Here is a 25,201-nt window from a genome sequence, read left to right as displayed (position 1 = left end):
TTCACTCTTTTGAACACTGCCTTTGCATACTAAAAGGGTTTCAGTAGGTAATTGGAACCAAATACCAAGATTTTGCTTGGTAACCGAATGCAACTTCATCAGTGAACAATTTAAAATGAATCGCTGTGTATACTTGCATAAAAACCAGGTAGTTGCTGTAATAGGATGATGGCACTAAGAGTTAAAAAGTCCATCCTCATGTGACTCAAATGTTAAACATAAGTTGCAGTCCCCTCTAACAGTAAGTATCCTGATTATTTCAATAAGTATGGACTGTGTTGTATCTAAAACATAAGAGGGAGGGGAAGATGCAGTACAAATTTTAAGTAGCACTGCAATTTTTCATATTGGCCCAAGTCAGTTTCAAAATCGCACCACAGCAATGATTTTGACTCAGCAATACATTGTTGCTCATGCGAGGGATAGCCAGGCAGCTGATTTCAAGGCACCGCCAACATTGCATGATCTCAGCCAATGATCTGAGTTCAGAGAAAACAGGGCAGCTGCCATCACTGCTGATCTAAGCTGATCGGGAGGCATGGCCATTGCTGAGGCACCGTGGCACTACCTTCCCCTGGCACTGAGGAGGCAGAGTTGTTTTTCTCAGTCAACAGGAAAACAGCAGCCAGTGGACAAACATCTTTGCTAAGGAGGGATGGACTGTGGCTTGAGGCACCCCCATCCCCTCCCACTCAAACCTTGTGGTGGAGGTCACTTTTCCCTCCCCATCCCTACACCTGATCTCCAATTTCAGACATCATGATGTGTATATCACAGGGGTCAGCAACCTTTTTCAGCTGTGGGCCAGTCCACCATCCCTCAGACTATGTGGTGGGCTGGACTATATTTTGAAAAATAAATAAAAAATAAACAAATTCTTATGCCCCACAAATAACCCAGAGATGCATTTTAAATAAAAGGACACATTCTACTCATGTAAAAACACGCTGATTTCTGGACCGTCCGTGGGCCGGATTGAGAAGGCGATTGGGCCGCATCTGGCCCACAAGCCTTAGGCTGCCTACCCCTGATATATTGAAATATTGTGATGTTTAGCTGTTGATATTTCAACGATGTTGAAAAACAGACATTGCTCAGCTCTATTAAGTAGTTAAAGGTAAAGGGACCCCTGACCATTAGGTCCAGTCGTGGCTGACTCTGGGGTTGCGGTGCCCATCTCGCTTTATTGGCCGAGGGAGCTGGCGTACAGCTTCCGGGTCATGTGGCCAGCATAACGAAGCTGCTTCTGGCGAACCAGAGCAGCACGCAGAAACGCTGTTTCCCTTCCCGCTGGAGCAGTACCTATTTATCTACTTGCACTTTGCTGTGCTTTCGAACTGCTAGGTTGGCAGCAGGGACCGAGCAACGGGAGCTCACCCCATCGCAGGGATTCGAACCGGCGACCTTCTGATCAGCAAGTTCTAGGCTCTGTGGTTTAACCCACAGCACCACCCAGCAGTATTTGGGAAGCTGTTTATGGGTACAATGGGAGTGAGTCCAAGTGAATTCAGTGGGACTTATTCCTGCTCAGACACTGTTAGTATTGCAGCCCAAGACATTTCTGATCAGTTAAACTGATAACTGCAATCCTTGTCAGTCTAAACTGGTTTTATAAGGGACAGACTGAAACATTAAGGATTAAGGCTTAGTCTCAGAACGCCCCCCCCCCAAGCTGTAGTTTAAAGTCACTGAATCTCATATTTTTAAAGTCACGAGTCCAGAATAGCAGAGGGGAGAGCCTTCCGTGGAGTAGTCAGTTTAATCGCTTAAGCATCACATCTTTAAGTAATAAATTATAACTGATTAAGTTATGCTATGGTAAGGTATACACCTCTTCAGCTAATTGCCAGTTTGAATGGCTCTTGGAAATCAGATTGCTATACCCAGAAATACAAGAGATTTTTAAAAATGAAGTTTAACTGCCTTTAGCCTAGCACCTTCATGAATTAAAATTTTACACCACAAATGTTGAAAGCACTGTTTTATTAACATTCAATAAATAAGTGTTCAACCTCCGCCCTGAAACAAAAGAAAACCAAGATTCCTGGCCTAAACTCCATTGCCAGCAATGGATACAGAACAGGCCCAACAGGTTAATAAATAATGCTCGTCTGCCGAGATTCGAAGCCACTCCACTGATTTCAAAACGGCCTATTTCAGAGTGGCTTGAAGACTTACATAGTAATCAGATAGCAGTTTATATTTTAGGACCAATTTACACTTTAAGAATAATTGTAGTACAGAACTCTTGGAATGCAGGTGGAAAAAATACATGATTGAATATAGTTTTCTTGGAACCCAATGCACACTGAAAAATTAGGCTAGAATTGTATGCTAACCTTTCAAGGAGAATTCTTGAGTCCAATCAGGAAATCTGCAATCAGTCACAATCCTCCCATATAAATTCTGTAGTAACAATTCTTAAAAGTGTATTACAGCTTTGAATATCACGGCAGTTTCTGAACATGCTACCTCAAGACTACAACAAGATTAATACTTAACCCTCAATAATGTCCTTCACAGAAGAAAATAAGGTTGTTAGAAAATCTTGGTTAATTTCATATAATAGTGAAGTGGTGAAGCATATCAATAATGCTCCCCTCTTTTGCTACAAAAATTCTCAAAGGACTTTAACCATATACACAAGGCATTTTTTTTTTTGCATCAGTTCACATTTCTATGAGATCCATGAAGAGTCCAAGAATAGATTAATGAATATATCAATTCACTGACTAGGTGGGTTAAAATGTCTTCCCTCATAAATTACCCACAAGTTCTGAAAGTTTAATATCAAAATCCATTCAACCAAGTCCTGGGCCAGTCACACGTTTTGTGTTTTAAAGAAAAATGAAAACATATAAACCAACCATGTATTGCAGATAACTAACCAATACAGCAGTCTAAGAAATATACAAATAATCCAACTTCCATTTTAGCATAAAATAAAAATCTATTTAACCAAGGTAACATTAAATGCTGAATGTCATTCTGCAGTTTCTCTAACCCAAGTCAGATCCTTTGGTGCATTTTTCTGTGCTTTAGGCTCCTGAAATTTTTCTGCAAATCTCTCTCTTGCTTTTTCCCAGTTCCTTCTGTTCTTGGTGCTGATGATCTGAACCTCTTCTGCAGATGTAGGAGTAGCTGAACCTAAGCCTGCATGCTTTCTGTGCAGCTGAAGTTTGATCTGCCGGACAATGAATTCTTATAAGCATAAATTCAACAAATAATGTGCATTCAATAACTTTTAATATCTTGAAAAGCTGGAGAGAAGCACATAATGAGGAAACCTGAAAACTATGTTCTCATTGCTAAAGCCACCATCTGTATGTGTGATGCAACTGACACTTTCAGCAAAGCTTACCCAAAAAAATAAAAACAGAACATTATATAAAAAATAAGTCTAAACCTAAAAGAACAGTGGGATTAACAGGCAACAATATCAGTCACACTATTTTATTTTACTTCCAAATGCCCACTTATACAACAATTTTATTGACTGAAACAGCCGGTGACTTTTCTTGTACACAAACTGTAGTACCTTCAAATCTCAAAAGTATGTTTTTATTCAGGATAGCCATGAAAGAGTAGAAAAGGTCCAAGCTGAAGGTACACTTCACAAGCTAGAATATATACAGTGGTACCTCGGGTTAAGTACTTAATTCGTTCCGGAGGTCTGTTCTTAACCTGAAACTGTTCTTAACCTGAAGCACCACTTTAGCTAATGGGGCCTCCTGCTGCTGCCGCGCCGCCAGACCATGATTTCTGTTCTCATCCTGAAGCAAAGTTCTTAACCTGAAGCACTATTTCTGGGTTAGCGGAGTCTGTAACCTGAAGCGTATGTAACCTGAAGTCTATGTAACCTGAGGTACCACTGTACCTGCACCATAGTGACAGGTACTGGGGGGAATTGCAATATTTTCTGAGTGGAATGGCTCCAAGAATTTAAGAGTCCTGCTGATCAGACCAGAGGCCTGTCAGTCCAGCATTCTGCTCTTACAATGACCAGCCGGATGCCTAAGGGAAGTCCACAAGATTGACCGGAAATAGCATGAAAGCAATGATAGTTTGTGGCATGTGTGTGTGTGTGTACACACACACTAGGGGGAATTCCCCACCAGTGAACTCAAACTTCCCTACAAGTATAGTGCCCTTTGCAGTTCACTCAGCTTCTTTCTTTAATATGATATGGGTTTTTTTGATGAAATATTAATTGCACATTTGAATGAATATCATAGAACAGGACGTAGCTAGAAAAAGCGTCTGTAAAACTTCCCTCATATCCAAGCTTTCCCATTGTTGGGTGTTTGTGCGTTGCCTACCTCCACTCAAGCCTGTTTCCTAAAACAAACAGTAGCAGCAACCCTCCTCCCTTCTCATCTAGCACAATTTGTAAGGAAAAAATCTACTTCCTGTTTGGGCTCACCTGAACTGAGTGAAGTGGTTCGCTGAAACAAGGCCAAATCACAAGACACATCTGAAATAGTAACTGATGACCCCCCCCCCATTTTACTACAATATGTCTCTATCATTCATTGTGCATTAATGAAATAGGTTCAATAATCAAAACATACATCCTGGAAAACAAAATAAAAAACCCATCAAAAACTACTAAAAGTAAGCAACCTCAGAAGTCCCACAAAGTTCAATGACACTTCAAATTGTGCATAGGATTGCAGTGTGAGTGTACTCCACAGCACAATGCTATTAAACAAGTATCATTTGTTTAACAGGGTTTACTTCCAAGGAAGTGAAAATAGGATAGCAGCTTTAGTCTAAGTTTTGCGCAATTTATACATTGAAGTAGACCTACCGGATCCTTCATTCCGCCACCACTCTTTCCGAGCCCATCTCCTTTCTTCCATCCCATCTTCTCCAACATTTTGTGACCTTTGTTGCTATCACTAAGTTCACTTTAAAAACAAAAAAACAGAACTTTTACATGGGAAGGAACTACTTACTTTTACATTTTGAGAGAAAACTGTTTCTCCTACAGCCAAAATAAGTGAAGATACAGTGGCCTTACTACAAATTGCCATTTTTTTGAAATGGTTCAGTGAAATCTGCTTATCCATAGTTTATATCAGGACCTAAATATGTTTCTGCATGGTAGACTATTTACTAACAATATAATACTAGCAAACTCATACCTGGCATTTGCTCAAGAATGCAAAGAAACCAAAAAATCAGTGCCATTTTGAAATCGGAGGCCAAGATCAATGCAGTTTTTAAAAGGTTCAGTTCACTATCTTGATTCAAATGGCATCCAATTGTATTCACACACAGACAAGAACCTGCTCTTTGATCTCAGAAACCATAATGCAAAACCGTCACTATACTCATTTTAGTGTCTGCTAAAAACATGCTTATTTAGACAAGCCTACTCAGATGCATAGAAATTTGATGTAATTTTAAAATAGGGTTGTTAATTTTTCTTAATTTTGTTTTATCTTTTTGTAAATCACTTTGAGGCTTTTTTTACAATCATGTTGTGTATATTTTTTAAGTCAGTAAATAAAGTTTGATTACAATTATTTTAAGAGGTGTTCAAATGCACAGTGAATAGAGAAACAACTTTCAAAAAAAGATAGTAAATGATATGTGGTTTAGAGAACTGGAAGTAAGCCATGTGAATAACTGCACTGCATGTGGGATAGGTTAACACATTTCTAGAGATATATATACTTGCAGAAAACCAACCAACTAGCAACTTACACATGTACAGAGGCTGGAGCATCATCTCTGTGAAAGTTTCCTTCACTTCCAACTGTCTCACGGCGTTTTCCTGCTCTGTCTTTGTAGTTTGGGTTTTTTATAACTTTTTCATTTTCATATTCTGTATTCTTTAAAAAAAAACAACAACCAATCAACCCCATGTTTGGAAACTTATTTGTTTCCAAACAATACATTTAACAATAAGGCACAGGCAATGGGAAAAACAACTCATACACATTTTAGGTGCATATTAAATACACTCAGTTCCCAGCATATTATACTGTAGAGTTTGATGTAATTCTAGAAATATTCCATAGATTCCTTTAAAACCTTGCAGTATAGAAAAGGTGCAGATACGTGCAGTAAAAATGATTGGGACTTGAAACACCTTCCCTACAAGGTGAAATGACTAAGGGCTTCTTAACTGAGTGGGAAAAAGGACAGCTAAGGGGGCAGGGGGACATGGTAGTGTTTTACAATATATATATTGAAAGTGAAGTGAGTTTTTCTTCCCCTTCCCCAATACTAGCAATCAGGCCATCCCATGACATGACAAAAAACCCAGAACTATTGCACATAATGCACAATTTATTTTTCTAATTTGTTGCCACAAACTGGAGCAATGGCTACTAGCTTAAATGTCTTTTAAAAGGAATCAGACAAATACATGCTGGGTTTAAGAAACCTCTGGATTCTAATGCAAGTACACAGCAAGAGGCAGCTATTGCCTTTGTGCCCTGCCTTGAGAAGACAGTGCTGGACTAGATGGACCTTTGTCCTGATCTAACAGGGCTGCTCTTTTTTTTAAGTAGTTGTTTTATTAAAGGATTTTCATAGTTAATAAGGGTACATATAATGTCTCTGTTTCCAATTCAGAGAGTCCTTTCTACAGGTCAGTTACATTTGGTGTGAAACACTGCTATTACAGACATTGTGACACTGGGGGGAGGGGGGAGAATGGGAGTACTGATTTTTCATTCTTTTGCTTTTGGTGTCAGCATTGCAAGAATAGGTTCTTTATTTATCTGTTTGTTTTTGTTGGTGGTGCGAATGGTTGGAGAGCCTAGAGAATGGCTGGTTGCATTTAGTTGATTGCAATGAGTTTGCTGGTTGCATTTAGTTGATTGCAATGAGTTTTGTTTGTGTGTGAGTGTGCACATGAAGGACTGCTTTGAAATGCAGCTGTATGTTAGCAACGACAGTTTGGAAAGACCCTGCTTGCAATCTAGAAGATTGAGTTGTCTTCTCTTTGACAGTATCTCCCTGGTACAACTGCTGTAAAATTACCCTGAATACACAGGCTCAATGAATTCTACTCTTGTGTTTCATAAGACAATTCATTCCCATCTAACCAACACTTGTAACTTCTACAAATAAGAATATGATGCAGAATACAGTACAAATATTTTTTAAAAACCTGTATGTCCCCAAATCCAGTAATTTATCAGACAACTTTTGTTAAAAAGGAACTTACCTGCAAGCCATACTTAACACGAATTTGTTTTAATTCTTTTCTTCTAACCAATTCCTTCTCTTCTTTTGTCAGAACAGTGCAAACTGAAAGAGTACAAGAAGATGATTCAACTAAGTCAGTAGAGACCCATTGGCAGATGGGAATTCAACTAGAGGAATTTTTGTGCTATGCTAAGGCTACTGTGCGAATTTACTTGTAGGCACAACAGCACTTTCAAAATATCTTATTGGCCATTTGAATTCAACTTCTAGGCATACCATCGATTCCCTATTATCTGGATGAGGAACCTTTCTAAATCTGAGGGCCATGTTCACTCACAGGTAACCTTCCAGGGGCTGTGCACTATTGGTGGATGTGGCCACACACACACACACACACGGCTCTCCAGCCTTCCTCTAGGCAAGCAAAGGGTATTATAAGAGTTCAAAAATATATTCCAACTTGGTAAGTCTGCACACGAGTGCAGAGCAGGGCCAGTGAGAGATAGGGAAGCCATCTATTTAGCCTCTGAACCTAAAGCTCCCCACCTCGATCTAAATAATGGATTATCTTCTTCAGTTTTGGGGGTTTGCAGTAAGTTTCATGTCAAACTGCCAGTCCCTACACTGCATATTGGGAGGTAGGGCACAGTTGATATATAGCTGTAAGAGTACTACGCTGAAGGTTGTCTGGTATCCTCATTCAGTACTGAGAAGTGTATAAGCCAGTGATTAGTGCTTCCCTTCAAGCTTGCCTTTTCAGGACTAAGTACCTCTCTCCTCCCAGCACAGGAACATAGGAAGCTGTCTTATACAGAGCTAGTCGACTAGTTCATCTAGCTCAGCACTGTCTACACTGACTGGCAGTGGCTGCCCATGGCTTCAGATGGGACATTCAAAGCTATACTTGAAGATGCTGGGGATTGAACCTGGACCATACAAATCCAAAGTAGGTGCTCTACTGCTGAGCTATGGTCCTGCAAGCACCATGAGATGAAGTTCTCTCATTGCACTTGGGGCACCAGGAGCAAACTGCAGCTCTTTAATCGTTCCCAGCTGACCTTCACTTCTTTCAGCTGAAATAGGAGTTGCAGAAAAGTAGGATGGGGCTGAATGCTGCCCAGGTAGCTAACCCTTACCTAACCCTTCTGAATATCCAATTGAAAGATGGTGAGATAATTTAACTTGAAACAAAATATGAAATTATGAAGTCTGGAAACTTTTGCATCTTAGATTTAGTTTGCTTAATGGAGCCAAGACCACCTTTAGGCTGAAGGCAAATTTATTTTAAAAATGCTTCAGTAGTGTAAAAATAACAAAAACATGTAGCCTTTTTCCAAGTTAAGTTATTTGTTTATCTACTTCAACTTGGGATCAATCTTTTTCCTGGAAATTGACAGTACATTAAAAAAACAAAACAAAACAAAACAAAACAAAACAAAACCCTCAAGCCATTTTTATCACTTACTTGAAGATGCACTTTTCTTATCAAGGCGAAGATGGGCTCTGACTTGCCCCGGTTCACATCCATCGCAGGTTTCACTCCCAGGGTGTATGTGAAAGGATAAAACCGTTTCTCCAATTTTCACTTCATCACCATGTTCCAGAACATGAGGTTCACTCTTTGTTTTAGGCTATAAGAAAAAAGGGAGAGAAAGCCAGACTGCAGATAAGTGCTGATAAAAGGTTTCTGTACTGCTGCTTCAGAAAGAGATCAAGGGGATCACAAAGTGCGTACAAGCAGTAGCAGCATTATGGGGTGGGGGTGGGAAGGGCAGAAAGTATAAAAGGGGAGTGGCAATTTCTAGTGACAGGTAAAGGGTAGACCAGCACCTCTAATGGTTATGCTTACCTGTAAAATTTGATTTCCGTTAACCACAGTACCATTCTGACTGCCTTGATCCACAAGAACGTAACTTTGCAATTCATTATCAAAGTATACTTCTGCGTGAAACTGTTAAAAAAATTAAGTGTTTTAATACAGAGCACATTTCACTAACACAGCGTTAGGTTTAAAATGAAGTATCTGACGAGTTAAGACATCTTTTAAAGTCCTTAAAGAGTTAATTACCTTACTAACTCCAACCTCTGGAATCTGCAGTGTATGTTCCATATCTTTTTCTCTGTAAACAGAAGTAACAGTTACAAAGCCCACAAGGAGAATTACTGTGAAAAACCGCCTTAAGGACTCAACTGTGCAATCTTATGCTGTAACACTGAGCAGCACTCTGGTAGGACCTAACATCTATGCTTGCATAGGGCTCTCCTTTTAAATTATATTTTACAGCCCAGTGCCCCAAGCAGTGCTGGGTGGCTGGGTCTAGCCATCACTATAGTTTCTCACTGGAGGGATGCTACATGGGTGACATTTTAAGAAATTAAAACAGCAGCTAGACTCAGCTAACCAGCGCTGCTTGTAAAGCTCTTCAGACCAAAATGCTAGACTACAAAAACTACAAATTTCTCTTAGTTGGGAAGTCATGCCGTCTTCAAACCAATTTAAATATGTAGTAAATATGGACTTACCACTGAATGATCTAATTCAGATTTATTAAAATACTATTTATTGTACTGCACTAATTCCCAATACACAGTATTTTGCCTTTGGCAACACACAAAGTTCAACAGAATTCAATCACCATCCTAGTTTCTTATAGTGAACTGCCATGGCATCTATCCCTGGCATGCTACTATTCTAGGAGTCAAAGAGTATGATGAATTGATTTAAACAGAAAAATCATGCTGTCTTATTGTAAGTCACTCAATTCAATCTGGTTCAATAGAATTGGCAATCTTATCAGCTAACATAAGCATGGATTTCTCTTGCATATTTTGTATTACCTTCCAATTGTGGCAGGTTTGACAGCTGTGATGATATACAGAGATCCCATTTGCAGTACTGGTGATCTAATGACAATCACTCTAATACAAGGGGGCCAAATCTTGTCTCCGCCTGAATCAATAAAAAATAAGCATCAGACAAATCAATGTCATATTTCCCCAAGCACCCTTGATTTTCAAAAGTAGGGTTAAGACTGTAGGAACAGCCTGTTGGATCAGACTAATGCCCCACAGCATCTTATTCTCACAGTGGCCAACCACATGCATATGAGAAGCACTCTCCTGTCCTGCAGTTTCCAGCATCTGTTATTCAGAAGCATGCTGCCTTTAAACATGGAGGCAGAAATAGCCAGCCTTGTGGCTAGTAACCATTGAGTTCAGCCAGTACATCAGTTAAAGCAAAAAAAGGGTTAATGTATCAAAACACTGTAAAAATTAATCGTACAAGCACATCTAGTAGAAAAACTTCTGACTAGCATATTTTCCCAAAGTTGGCCTTTTAAGAGCCCACAAAAATCAACAGCCTGGTTATTCTGTTGTGCCAGGAAGTTTATCTTGGTAACAGACATTTAAATTTAAAAGTAGGCAGCATCAGTATAGTTACAATTATTTTTGCTAGCAGCCAAGGCCAGCAGACAGAACTCCCACTTCTTCTTAGAGTAGAAAGAAGGCTAGTGCTAAGTTTCCTAACTGATGCAATGACCATGTGCTGAATTAGTTGAAAGGGGCACTGAAGATAAGTGTTGCCACGGAGGAGACAGAGCTTTTGCAGCAACAGAGGAAGACGACACTGGGGCTGTTCACAGAATCTGGATATTTAGCCAACTTGAAAACTAAACTACATGACAGCTACTCCAGATGTGAACCTGGATACAGGCTCCAAGATGAAGAGAAAGGTCCTACTACTTGCCACTGTGGGAAGCACAAGGACAAACTAATAACCAGTGCTTGCCAAGTGGTATTCAATGATACCAACAAAAGAACGAAGGGCGCCTAGACTCCTATATACAGGGGACACTGTATTGCTCCCAGTATCTGGAATATTCCTAGACCAAAAAGAACAAAACTTTCTCAACATCAAACTATGAAAATAAAATATTGATTAGTGGAGGGGGGGTGTCTGTTTCAGAAGCAATGCCATATAAACAGCTTCTTAACCAACCAGCTATGCAGGTGTACATTTTTATACACACCACGAATAAGAGTAAGCATCTGAGTAAGCATCTGAAGAAAAACACTAATTTCTGAACATAACATTAGTGTCCCTCCACTTTACACATACAATATTTTCAAGTAAGAAGTCTAAATAGATCCATGTAAGCAGCAACGTCATGAAGTATCTTCATCTGACAGCTTTTATAGTGATAAGATACAGCTTTTACAGTTATCCATACTTAGTTGCAACATCTGAAGACTAGAAACGGAGAGATCAAGACAACTTTTGCCATTTTGCTGAAGATCTATAGCATTCAAACTTGTAGGTTTCAATTTTTGATATTATCCATTTTTGCTTGTTCCCCAAACTATAAATATTTAAGGATACTTTGTAAAAACCCAGGATTCACCTTCACTGTCAGTGTCTTCTGAATTTACAGTTTCTTCACTTGTTACTTCATCTTCACTACTATAGTCCTCCTCTTCAGAGTCTGTAATTTCCCCTTCTTCAGGCTCACTCTCTGTCTCTGTTTTACTGTCCTCTATCACAGCAGTACATTGTGTGTTCTCAAAACGTAAATTGGCGCCAGTTGTGGTAATTGATTCTTTGGCTGATAGGCTGTTTCTTGTATCAGTGTCCACCTTAGCCTTTTTCAGATTTGGACCTTTGTCTTCTTCTGGAGAACTTAGCTCATTGGTGGTAAAAAGGCAATTCAGATTGCTGGATGATTTCTGCTCATCTGTTTTCAAGTCCTGGAGATTGAATGAAAATCAAACTTGAGGAATGATAATAACGTTGTTCTTTTAATGACTGGATTCTTTTAAGGCACAAGATGCAAAATCTGTAAGCAAGCAAGCTAGTAATGGGAAATGGAAAAATCAGTTGGTATCTGATCAATTTTAACCATTCTAAGATAATCATGACTAAAGGTCCTCTTCAGTGCTTGGACATTAAAGTTTATAACCAATCTTCAAATCCCTTCACTAACTTTTCAGAGTTCCTGTCTTTACTTTAAAAAAAAAAAGGCAAAGAATGCTATCCATTCTAGACATTCATTTGTGGAGGTTTCTCTATTTTTTCCTCTTTCCCCCTTTCCCAGTTAAAAAATCCTATGTTCCAAACTTCCTTTCTTTGTTCTAAGCTACTTGCTTCAGTGCTCTTGTACGGCACTAGCCAGCAAACCAACCAACTAACCATTACTTTCAGATTGTGACAGGAAACACCGGGGAACAATAACAATATATTTCTCCAAATGGCTGTCCATTCCTTTTCATAGAAGAGAGTGTATGCCTGGCATGGACCTCCAACGTGATGAGCTAGCCAGACAGAAAGCAAGCAGACCAGTTGTTCCTTCAGAATAGTGGATCTGCTGTTGACTTTCCTTGGGTCAGATTTGTTTGGGAGGGAGAAGAGATTGTCAACCTTCTTTTAATTCTTGATCACTGTTCTGCACACAGGCACCTAGCGTTTGAACTAGCTCCTTGATATAGGGAAGTTTTTCTTCTTCCCTTCAAATGATGTTCATGAACTATGCAGGCTAGCTCCTCATCTCATAGGGAGATTGTATTTGGGGATCACTTGCTCCTTTCACATGTCTGTACTTTACAAATCCCTAGCCTGGAAAACGAAGTCATACAGTGCTGGCTCAAGGGGGCCAATGATCTAGCTCAGCCCCAGACATCATGGCATTACACTGGTGTAAATATTTAGGATAAAAGCATTTCACTCTCACACACCAACATTTGCAGATTATTTAAACCATTTTTTTTTCTTATTCAAAATTAGAAAAAGTACTATACAAGTGTGCTAGTATCTGAATCATCCCAGTTTTAAGGTGGGAAATCCACACAACACTTAATACTAAGGTCCTATCACCAATACTCGTCAATGTCCTATCAGTAGAAATGTTCCTTTACAGTTCAAACAGTGCTCTATGTACAACTATTTGTACACTCTCATTCACTGCCACACACTGCAACAGAACTGTAAACACAGCTATCAAATGATTACATTTCTGCAATTGTGCAGTATCAATAGGCATATCCAAATAATACACAACACAAACCATCTTTTCACAAAATACTGCATTATTTAAGGCCAGCTACTTAATCAATACATTTTCAGTTTTCTCCCTCAGCCCAACAGTTTGGTGATAATTCCCAAATGTATCAGCATCAATGGCCTGATCTGTACTGGGATGAATGCTACCATTCATCCCAGGCATATAAAACAAAAGCCAGTTACTATCTCTCCTCCATAAGCATGAGATGAACTGAACATCTCTTGGGATAATATGTGTCCTTCCCCCCCCCCCAACCTAACAAAATGAATTTCAACAGGGACAAATGTATGGTTCTACACTTAGGCAGGAAAAACCAGCTGCACAAATATAAGATATGGGGCACTTGGCTTGCCAGTAGTGCACATGAAAAGGATCTAGGGGTCTTCGTAGACCATAAGCTTAATCTGAGTCCACACTGTGATGCAGCAGCAAAACCCCCCCCCCACTAATGCTATTCTAGGCTGCATCAACAGAGTTTAGTGTTCTGATCAAGGGAAGTCCTGTTCTATTTTGCCTTTGTCAGAGCACACCTGGAATACCGTGTCCAGTTCTGGCCACCATAATTTAAGAAGGATATTGACAAGCTGGGACATGTGCAGAGGAGGGTAACCAATATGATAAAGGGCCTGGAAACCAAGCCTTATGAGGAATGGTTGAGAGAATTTGGTATGTTTAGCCTGGTGAAGAGGAGACTGAGAGGAGATAGGATAGCCATCTTCAAATATCTAAAGGGCTGTCACATGGAGAAAGCTTGTTCTCTCCTGCTTCAGAGGCTAGGACCTGAACCAATGGATTCAAGATACAAGAAAGGAGATTCCGACTAGTGGAACAGATTTCCATGACAGGTGGTGGACTGTCCTTCCTTGGATGTTTTTAAACAGTGTTCAGATGGCCATTTGTCATGTATAATCAAGCTGAGATTCATGCCTTGCAGGCAATTGGACTAGATGACCCTAGGGATCCCTTCCAATTCTACAATTCTATGACTCTATTATTCCTTTTCTTATTTTCCCTTAAGCTTCATTTATTTATTAGATTTCTCTCTCAACATGTCGTTCAAGAAACCCAAATATACAATATTTCTCTCTGTGTAACATACAAAAACAAGTAACACTAAAACAAAAAGCACTTCTCATATTCTCAGATAATTAATCTGCCTGCAATATTTCCTGTTAACAGAGAAAGGAAAGCAGGTCAAGATTAACAGTGGACTACATGGTAATTAAATATGCCTTTTTTAAAAAATTAAACAATTACAAATATTCTTTAGACTTGTAGTAGAATAAATACAACTCATGAATTATCAAGCCATTCTCTAACCTTATTACACACAAAATTTCTCTGAAAATGGAAGTTCAATCAGATATTTGAACGCATTCTAAAACAAAATATATATATTGTTGAGAATGAACAAATAGTCATACATAAGGATAAATGAAGCTTTCTAGATTCATAGAGCTATGGTCCATGTGAGATCTGCTGTGTTAGATGTTTTTGCTGCTGTACTAGGAACAAAATATTTTGGGAAAAACTTATCAAAGTAGTTCTCAGAGATGGACTTGTACAGAATTTTGCTACAAGCAGATGATGGCTAATATGTCCAATACAGTTTGCCATTTGAAAAACCCCAATGCATAATGTGCCTGCCATTCCTGCAATAGCCTATTTTGCTTGCTGCTTCACTTCATCATTCCTGTTGCAAGCACCACAGTCATTTCCCAATTGTAGCAAAATCTGAAGTGAAAGAGAATTTGCAACCCCTGTGGAGTGGCATTTCATTTCGAAATGGTGAATATATAGAGAAAAAGAAGTGCATGTAGCTAGGGAAACAGGAGCATGTAAGCAACTGGGGAAGGTGAACAGATAAAAGGAGCCTGTGTGAGTGGTAAAGAGGGCCATTCTCCCCACATTATTTCAAGCAAAGTGGACTGATTTAAATCAAAGCGCTTTAAATTATGCAAATTACCAAGAAAGAGATATAAATTTAAATAAAGATTCCCATTTAAAATGCATATATTTCCTTTAAAAATGCCAAGCAAGTATTCCTTCTATCTTCTGTTTCCCACAGTTAAATGATACTGGTGTGCAACTAAATAAGTCTTTATGTAATCTAAAGGAATAATATAAAACCACTGGCCATGAGCTCCACACATCTCTCATACTGTAGAATTATGTCTATTTATAGATAAGGCATGTCTGCATGCAAGGATACTAACGGAGATCACTTACTTGAAGGCTAAGGCTTCCATCCTATGTACCCTTATTTGGAAACAAGTCCCAATGAATGAAGTGAAATTTACATCTGAACCAGCATGTATAAGATGGGCTGCAACAAGTATCAAGAACTTTTCAGTTTTGCCTCTGGGCAAAATAGTCTTTCCTCATCTGTTTAGTTGGTAGAGCCAAAAATATTAAGTTTCTTCACTGAAAACACTGCAGAGCTCAGGATAAGATCGTAAGGACTCAGTAGTGCATCTTGGTGAAATAACGGATTGAAACTCCACCTAGATACTGTGATGCCTTGCTAGTTCCTGACTCCAATAATATAAATGCATGACCTATCATACTGTCTGATGACTGAAGATGTGTTTCCTGCACTTCTCTTATTACGAAGAAATAGAACCCTGCATAAGAGGGCCATAAATCCAATTTTAAGAGATTATATGTTTAGATTTATTTCATTTTATACTAGGTTATTTTAATAAATTTACTATACCTGAAACTTAACTTAAAACAAATAAATCATTGTTATTTAGAATGTCTAAGGCAGAAAGAACCCCTATTTAATCATAGCATATGTGTGTAAATTAGAACTGATCTTATGTTATATCTTTATGTAATTAATTGTTTTAATGGTGCTTTAAGATCAACTTTAAACATCGTCAGACTGATGCGTTTGGTATCATAACTCTACCTTCACTAGAAGTTGCCAATCCAGAAGATGAAATCTTCAGATTAGCCATGGTTTCTGTCAACTGATGTACCTAAAGATGAACAGTAGCAAACAGTAAACAATACAGTGCAAAAATGAAGTATGTGTTGAGAGTACTATGGAAACATATTACCTCTGGACAAATTGCTTCCAAATTCTGCATATTTCAATTTCCTTAACACAAGAAAAAAAATCAAATGCTACCATGTCCTTCTCTCACACACGTACACATGGAAGGTACAAAGCTACAGAAACATGATATTCTTTGCAGTCAGGACACTTCCAGTTCTAAGACTGCACAGTTACAGAAATTCAGAAGTCTACCCCAACACAAGGCCACAAGGGTATCCTTGAGGCAGATGTGATAGCCATCCCCTTACTCAGTGCAACAGCAATGACTGGCAGTATGTGATCCCTGCCTAGGGGACATGTAGAGAACATCAGCAGAGAGGGTGACTTCTTGCATCCTCCAGTACACTGTGGCTGCCTGGAAATTAACTGCTGGCTCTCCCTATTTTCTAGACACCTGCTCAAACCCTGGCTTCAGCAGAGTAAATCGCTGTTTGCATCATTACAGCCAAACCCTTCACCTACATCACGGCACCAACAGTATCACACAGCCTTCCTGCTCTTCAGCTTGAAGATGGGAAATGAGCTGCAGCAATGGTGTACTGAAGTTTAACAGTTACCCAATATAGCCCACTGCTTAGTATAAAATGTTGTATCACTTTGGTGAGTGGCAAGTGTTGCAACTGAAAGGAGTCAAAATATTACCATTGCCATGTGATCTAAGAGATCCACAGATTGGTTTGGCAGCCAATCATTTCCAAGCAGCCAGCTTTAAGGTCTAAACAGAATATTATACTCAGCACCCGCTGCCGACATACATTCCTGTCAAAAAGAGATTCAGGGTATCTCCCCAACAGCTGGTATGCTGCCTTTAATTCTGGAGGTAGAATAGAGCCATCATGTGGCTTTTATTGCATGCAGAAGATGCATCTCTTTACCCTGGTCCTTGACAGCTGAGATATATGTCAAAGACCTAACTTTTTAATTCATTCTAAACTCTATTTTTGGTTCTGCATTTTGTATTGGGTTTATGTGGTTTTAAAATTCATATTTTGTTTTCCTGTAACTCACCCTAGGACCTCATGTCAGTCTGGAAAGCTTAAAAATGCTTATCAACTGGTAGGCAAGGCTAGTCTAGAATAGGCCTGCAGAGAAGTTGAGGAGGACAGTTTTATTTTCCTCTCTTCTGATATTGTTCCTTTTCTCCCATTCTCCTCCCTCCTCTGAGAAAATGAGCAAACGGCAGTGGATGAAGAAATTCATAGTCCCAATAAAATTATCTATCAACTTAATCAGCCTGTACAAGCCTTTTCTCCCCTCACCCACCAACTTCCCTCTTTATCGTATTGAGTAAATGTAATTACCCTTAACAGCACAATCCAGAAACAAGTCCCACAGAGTTCAGTGAGACTTACACTGAAGTAACTGGGAATAGGTTGGAGAAAGGATCTCAAGTTGACACAGCTTGATTTTGACCAGCCAGCAACTTACAGATCCTGCCTGCTCTCATGCACAATAAAAGAAAGCGAAAAGATAAGAAAAATACATCACTCAGTCATGAGACACAACTAAACTGAAGAGAAGTGTACTTTGCTGCATGGGAACCATTTTCTCATACAGCATCAGAGTAGTTTGCTGGTCTTTTTAATATCGTGTCTGTAGAGGTGAGGACAAGTCACTTGTATCCACAGTTATAAAACCTAACAGCATTGGCAGCTGGATGTACCAAGGGCCGATAGCCATTTATCAATACAATATTTCTGTTTAGTTAAGCCTGGCTTCCTAAAGTGGCACTTTATCCACTCAGTCCAATTTTCTATTCTCTAAGGCATGTATATCTGGGTTGGACACAGTTAACTGGGAATAGGTTAAGCATAGGGAAAGAGGGAGGATTGTTCTGTTTGGCAAGATGAAATATTTGCACTGATAGAACATTAAATGAAGCGCAAAGTTGTATTCCTTCCTAAGAATGTATTAATGACCAATTTTTAGCAATTAAGTGTTTTACCAAATTATAATGGATATAGTAACTAACTGCTACAAATTTTATTCTCACATCATGCATAATCCATTTATATAGTACAAATCAATCCCCATGTAGAAAATAAGGGAATTTTTACTGTCATTCTGAGCCATTTAGAATGCATACTGTATAAATTTTTCTCTTAAACACGCGCCATACTTACCTGACCTTAGAAAGATGCTAATTTTGATAAAAATGCATCATCAATCACATTTTTATTTACTAAAATATAATTTGTTGTGAAGATACCTTATGCTCATTTGCCCTAGGCCATTCTGCATCTTTTCTCTTCTTTTTGCCTTTCCTGTCTTTGCTATACTGAGCAGTTGCTGTTTCATAAGACTGTAGATCCACTCGTGAATGGAACTGATATCGGCCACTTTCAACATCACAATAGTAATAAATTCCAGTATTTGGATCATAATATAGTTGGTTTTCCTTTAATGAAACAAGAACAGTAAATCACTTAAAATTAAATAAAGCAGGTTGTATACTAACATAGCAAAATCATAAATTAAAATATGGAAAAGCTTAGAAAGGGAACAGTTAATTAGCAGGAATAAAAGCAAATTTAAATGAGCAATGGCCACAAAGGCTTCAGTATATCAGCTATATATTCAACTAAATCCTTGCATGGGTAGAACTACTTCCATTTGCACAACATGACTTCTCCCATATCCACACCATTCCGTTATTTGTTCTGCACGGTGGGGAGAACACTCAGAACAAATTCAGGGGACATGCAGGCAAATGGAGAATAGTCCCATTGTGCAAGTCAAATTTGTTCTGCTCACATAAGGATTTACTTAGCACTATGTCGAATATAACCTTGAGAATTTAACAATCCTATAGATATGCATATCCATTTAAAAGAATGGTAAACTCTGTATTCCAGGCCATCAAGATAATTAAAATATATAGGTAAGCAAGACTATTGAATAACTTCTGGCATGCATAAATTTCTTCTGCTTCAGCTCAACTACAAAACTACCTCCAGCAAAAGGATGGAAGGATGAATTTAAAAACAAGATGAATATGTTTAAATCACACTGATCCAAGCACGGAAACATATCTAACTTTAAACAATGCTTCAATCAACCCAGACTTTGAGAATGAAAAACAATGCATATTTTTAAAATGTGTGAAGGGTAATCTTCAACCTACTGTAACTGAATTACAAGGGATTCCAAAATGGACATACAAATACCATCTTATTTATTCATTAATTAGTCTCATATTAGAAGGGTTAGGTATAAATGGCTGTGATTGAGTCACTGTGTATAAGTGCAGATCTGCTAATTCATATACAGGGTGGCCCAAAAGTAGGTACACAGAAATAGGTATACAGTTGAATCAGTGAAATTAATCACAACAGATTATATTGGTACATATAACTGACACACAACAAAGTGGCAGTTAAATTTCAGGCTGGCAGTTGGAAAGAGTAGTGGAGTCAAATAAAAGGATTAGCTTTCTTTACTGCTATTGTGAATTTTGACAGTGAACTTGAGTCAAGAACAAAGATAGTGGGCCACCCTGCAAACACATACAACTGCAGATACCATTTGCCTGTGATCAACACATTTTGCATGAGCTGCATCATTCCAAAATATATTGCTCACTGCTTTGTGGAATAGGAGGCATACAATCAGGTGTGTGTATTGGATTCTAACACACACCAAACCAAGTTGGGATGCCTCAGAAGGATTTAGGAGTTGCACAAGGGGAAGTGGGATTTATACAAAGCTCTGCAAATCAAATCAAATCAAATCTAAGCACTTTGTGCTGCCTTGGCAGACCAGACATTAAAAACATGCAGCAGACAAGTGCCTGCTAAGGAAAACACCAGGATTTTTTGGAGGGGATGGGGGTGGGGAAGACATGGAACAACTTTATAAGATTAATATCTACTGGTAGTTTAAGGAAAACTGCAGGATCAGGAGATGGGAGAGCTCCTTTGTGACATACAGGTCTTATTTGTAATCAGAGTGAATGATTTTGGCATTTACATGAACGTTACCTATTAGATTAAGAAAAAGCTATTCATGGCAAAGAAAATATTTTTCAGGAGAACAACTATCAACAAATCCATTATTAGTTTAAATTTGTTATTTATATTGAGGAGTATGAGATTATTTTATATGAAGTAAGCAACAAATCAAATATTTACCGAGTTATAATAGAATCCAGTGCTGTGGTCATAATATAATCCGGTGGTTTCATCATATATAAATCCTGTTTGTGACACAGCAGCCTCTGCAGCAGCCCTCAAGTTTTCTGCTAATGTACCTTCTGCTAATAAAGGCTCTTCTGGTTTCTAAGATTATGAAAGACAACATAAAGAGGATATTTATGTAGCACTTTGAAACACACAGTCTTAATTTTGTTTCTACCCATAGCAACCCTGAGGTACACTGCTATTATATCATCCCACGGATGGGGAATAGAAGCTCAAAATAGTGAACTGCTCAAAAAAGTCCCTGACTATGCCAACATCCAATTTCGGCTCTAACACTATCCACTGGAATATACTGGTTTATATAAATAGGTAATCCTACTTAAGTTTTCCCCACATTGTAAATTTTAAGGGTAAAAGTCAATCAAATGTGAGTATCATTCCATTTGTTTTAATCATTCCATTTGCACTGTTCTACATGAAAGTTAATGCAGTTAAGGAATCACATTAATAAAGCTAGTTCTTGTACAAAAAGAGTTACTGATTTAACTGAGGTTCTAGTTATAAAGCAGAACAAAGCATACTTTGTATGTATACAGCACTTAATACCAAGTCATTAAGAAATAAAAATCCAACAATTGAAACTAGATTGGTTGTTTCTGTACATAATCCTCTGCATAAAGATAGCAGCTGCAATCATTGGTGCTGTGGGAAAACCAAGGGAACCAAGTAAAAGGCTCTTAAGGATAGGGAATGGCTTTGTTCTTTAGTGCCAGTGCATATATGAATGAAACCCACTCTAGTTGTTTTAAACCATTTTTAATGCTGTGTTTATATTGCTATGGCTTGCCCTTGGACTTTCTGATGAAGAGTGGGTAATAATTCTAATAATACTACTAGAAAAGTTGAGAAACACTCAGCTCACCTGCATGTTATGAACCACAGCATCCTGTTCTCCAACCTCAAAATGCTCTGTGCCATTAACATCTGGCTGATCACCTAATTGTAACTGATCTGCACAATCAGAGTTTGATCCTTCATTATCATAACTTGGCTGTATTTGTGCTCCATTTAGCTCATGAGGATCAGAACTATTATTATAATAATTATGATAATAGTAATAGCCTGCAAAAAGTTAGGAAATAAATGTATTAGCAATGCTGTTTTGATTTGATATTGTACAGTACAGTATGTGGAAGTTGGATTTATAACTGTACATCGTATCTATATTTGTCAAGCATGCCAAAAGGATAACAAAACCTTACAATTCATATTGTTTTTGTACAACTGCTTATATATCTTTTAATACATTAAGTAGTTTATAAATTAAATAATCAAAAATCGAATCAAATATTTACATATGCTTAACTAGGACTTGCCGATCGTCAGGTCGGCGGTTCGAATCCCCGTGGCTGGGTGCGCTCCCGTTGCTTGGTCCCAGCACCTGCCAACCTAGCAGTTCGAAAGCACCCCCGGGTGCAATTAGATAAATAGGGACCGCTTACTAGCGGGAAGGTAAACAGCGTTTCCGTGTGCTGCGCTGGCTCGCCAGGTGCAGCTTGTCACGCTGGCCATGTGACCCAGAAGTGTCTTCAGACAGCGCTGGCCCCGGCCTCTTAAGCGAGATGGGCGTGCAACCCCAGAGTCGGACACGACTGACCCATACGGGCAGGGGTACCTTTAACTTTGCACTTCTTGCAAGTAATGCTATTGTTACTTTCATCAACAGCTAAATCCCCACAGAAGATTAAGCACCACCACCTTAGGATTTATATAAGCATCTTTGCCTCAAAGGTCATGCAAATAATAATGTTAAGTGTCTAGAAATTCCAAAGTAGATGAGATAATGACGCAAGGCAACCAAGCCTTAAAAAAAGGGATTTCCATTTAATGTATATAACTAAATAGCACCAAAGCATGTCAGGATTTATTTTTTTTAAGTGTAAAGAATTTGGATTAACACTTCCCCAGCTGTTTGGTGACACACAAATGAGACCTACAACAGGAGTTTGCATAAAGAGGATTTTTTTGTATTTGGTGAAGGATGTGAGCTGCCTTAAGTATTTCTTTAGAGACAGAAAAAAATATGGGTATAAAATGATCCAAAATAAATCAACCAACCAAGTAATTTATATCTGAAATATAAATGGGAAAAGTTTTAAAATACAAATATATACACCTGGAATTTACCTCTTTTTAAGGTGGAAAATTCCACCTCTTTTTTTATTCCATTAAAACTCCTTTCGCTTTTTTTCAATCAATGGGATTAATGCAATGGACAGGAATCATTTTTCTGTTAGATTATCTTAACCTAATAAAATGGGTTCGAGACCACGAAAACTGCAAGTCCCTTTAGATTGTTTTTGCTGCAAGAAACTAACATGACTACCCCTTTGAAAATTATTTTAATTACTGACATTGCACCATTTGCTATTTACCTTCATGTGACCATTCAGCAGCATCTTCGGTTTGCACTTCTACATTGGATGTTGCCTTCTCATTTCTTTCTCCGTCACTGATTTTCTTGAGTTCTTCAATCTACAAAACAGGATAATTATGTTGCAAACCGGAGTGCTCCACCTCAGGCAGAGGTCGGCAACCTAAGGCCCATGGGCTATGAGCCACCCCCGAACCGAGCTGCCCGCTTGGCGAGTCCCTGCGCACTACGCTAAACTGGCACAGTGCAGTGACTCTTTTTCGTGGCTCCAGAAATTGCTTCTGTGCATGCACATGCCAGAAATCGCGCCTATGCATGTCCACAGCGCTTGAACTTGCTTCTGCGCAGGCGCGATTTCCAGCGTCTGGGCATGCGCAGACGTGATTTCTGGTGTTGCGCTGCGCTGCGCTGGCCAGGCCCATGGAGGACCTCCGCGGGAGTGATCCAGCACATGCCCAGTAAGCCTTGCCAACCCCTGACCTCAGGATTCTAGCCAGCCATGCTCTCCTCCCAGATACTACAAGCAGTTTAGGAGTTTTGTCCAGGGGTCCTAAAGGCCACCAAGCTTGCTAAATCCTCCTTGGGCTGTAGAGTTGCCTCCCTTTTACACTCTGTATTTCTGCATACACCATGATCTACAGAATCATGCCGATATCTCCCTCTTGTTTCTCAGTGTCTCGACTCCAATCCTGTTTGCACTCAACCACCTGCTTGCTCTTAGCGGGAATGACCCATGAATTTCATTAGGATTAGCAGTGTGCCTTAAGAAAAGCCTGCATGATCCATTACTAATCCTAGGCTTTGTGGAACTTCCTAGGCTTTGTGGAACTTATCAGTAAAGGGTTGTGAAAAAAATACAACGAGTTGGAAACCAAGTGAATTATAACATTTATGGTCATCTCTTCTTGCACAAAGCCAGGGAAAGCAGTCGCCAATACTGGCGCATTAACACCATGGGTAGGCAAACTAAGGCCCAGATCCGGCCCAATCGCCTTCTAAATCCGGCCCGCGGACGGTCCAGGAATCAGGATGTTTTTACATGAGTAGAATGTGTCCTTTTATTTAAAATGCATTTCTGGGTTATTTGTGGGGCATAGGAATTTGTTCATTCCCCCCTCCTCTTCGCTTCAGGATGCGAACAGAAATTGTGCTCCGGTGGTGCAGCAGCAGCAGCGGGAGGCCCCCATTAGCTAAAGTAGCGCTTCATCTTAGGAACAGTTTCAGGTTAAGAACGGACCTCCGGAACGAATTAAGTACTTAACCTGAGGTACCACTGTACTTCAAAAGCAGAAGCAGGGAAGGAAACCATGTAAGCTGCTGTGCCTCGGTGAAAGAAAGGAGGTAGTGGGTGATATAGCTATTAATGATAAATTAACATGTGTCCTTACGGTAAACCAGGGAATATGCAGGAGAAATGATTTTGAGGAGATATGAAAGGTGTCTGTAGAATTTGTACTGTAAAAACAGAAAGGGGTCAAACCATCACTAGAGGTGTTGAAATTTTGGGAGGTTGGATAGTGACCATGGAATGGTCTTGGTGTTGGAGTGCACATTTTTACTCTTATTTATGAATATTACTTGGTAATAAATAAACAGAAAGAAAAAAAGGAGGAAGAAATAAATATAATAAATCAAAGCATTCAGGTGCTTAGATAGATGGGCGTTTCTCCTGGTGAGGCTCCTATACTTTCTAACAGGTGAGAGACAAGGAAGTCAGCAGTGAGCCTACGCGGCCCAGGCTGGAAGCAGAGCAACCGCCTGTCCCCAGAGCAGCAGAGCCCTTGAACCCAAAGGCCGTTACGGGGCGACCTTATCCCGGAGGTTTCCCCGCCTCGCCCCCGACCCCATGAGGCGAGAGGGCCGCCCCTACCCGTCTCCGTAACTTGGCGGCGCTGGCCTGGGCTTTGAGGCGCAGCTTCTTCTCCCGCTCCAGGCGGCTCTGGCAGGCGCCCAGCTCCGACTCCAGCGCAGCCACTTTCTCCCGCAGGGTCGCCACCTCGTCGCCTGGCGGTCCCGGGGCTTCGGCCATCCTTCGGCTTCCACTGACCCCAGCCTGGCCGCCTCCTCCTCCTCCTCAACGGCCGGGGCAGGGGCGCAAACGCAGCGGCCGAGCGAAGCGAGCCCAGCGACCGTAACGGCTGCTCCTCAGCGCCCGCGACCCGTCGGCGCCCCTCGCAGCCATGGCAGCGGCCGCGCGGACAGGCCCCGCCCCCTTTCGCCCCCCCCCTTCGCCCCGCCGCTTTCTTTATGGGAGACCGGCTAAGGAGCGGGGAAAGAGCGGAAAACTTTTTCTTCGGGGCATGCAAGTGACCCGGATGTCGTTTTCATGAAAACAGGAAGT

The 25,201-nt window shown here is 39.8% G+C and overlaps 1 protein-coding gene across 2 annotated transcripts; it reads right to left on the bottom strand.

Annotated features, from left to right (window-relative positions):
* Positions 1-1,966: 1,966 nt before the first annotated feature.
* On the bottom strand, positions 1,967-25,201 carry AGGF1 (angiogenic factor with G-patch and FHA domains 1). Of its 2 annotated transcripts, none has more exons than XM_083465305.1 (14): positions 24,731-25,201; positions 22,862-22,961; positions 21,349-21,548; positions 20,418-20,564; positions 18,497-18,685; positions 16,138-16,207; positions 10,006-10,117; positions 9,236-9,287; positions 9,017-9,118; positions 8,633-8,798; positions 7,187-7,269; positions 5,713-5,840; positions 4,811-4,910; positions 1,967-3,184 (listed from the first exon to the last, which is right to left on the bottom strand). In XM_083465305.1, the coding sequence occupies exons 1-14, from the start codon at positions 24,887-24,889 to the stop codon at positions 2,984-2,986; spliced, it is 1,809 nt and encodes a 602-aa protein (XP_083321431.1). In that variant the 5' UTR covers positions 24,890-25,201; the 3' UTR covers positions 1,967-2,983. The 2 variants fall into 2 exon arrangements, with proteins under 2 accessions (XP_083321431.1, XP_083321430.1); XM_083465304.1 differs by lacking the exon at positions 16,138-16,207 and adding an exon at positions 11,571-11,913.

Source organism: Podarcis liolepis, assembly GCF_965112155.1.
Source record: "Podarcis liolepis genome assembly, chromosome: 11".
Taxonomy (NCBI): domain Eukaryota; kingdom Metazoa; phylum Chordata; class Lepidosauria; order Squamata; family Lacertidae; genus Podarcis; species Podarcis liolepis.
Note: the sequence above shows the minus strand (reverse complement) of the source record. Positions and strands in the feature narration are given on the sequence as shown.

What these genes read in the sequence shown, in the direction of transcription:
- AGGF1 (XM_083465304.1), bottom strand. Translation starts at nt 24,889, where the DNA reads ATGGCCGAAGCCCCGGGACCGCCAGGCGACGAGGTGGCGACCCTGCGG. An exon ending in AGAAGACACTGACAGTGAAG is followed by an intron (nt 10,118 to 11,570) that starts GTGAATCCTGGG and finishes TTATTGATTCAG; the next exon opens with GCGGAGACAAGATTTGGCCC. An exon ending in CAGAGGTTGGAGTTAGTAAG is followed by an intron (nt 9,119 to 9,235) that starts GTAATTAACTCT and finishes TTTTTTTAACAG; the next exon opens with TTTCACGCAGAAGTATACTT.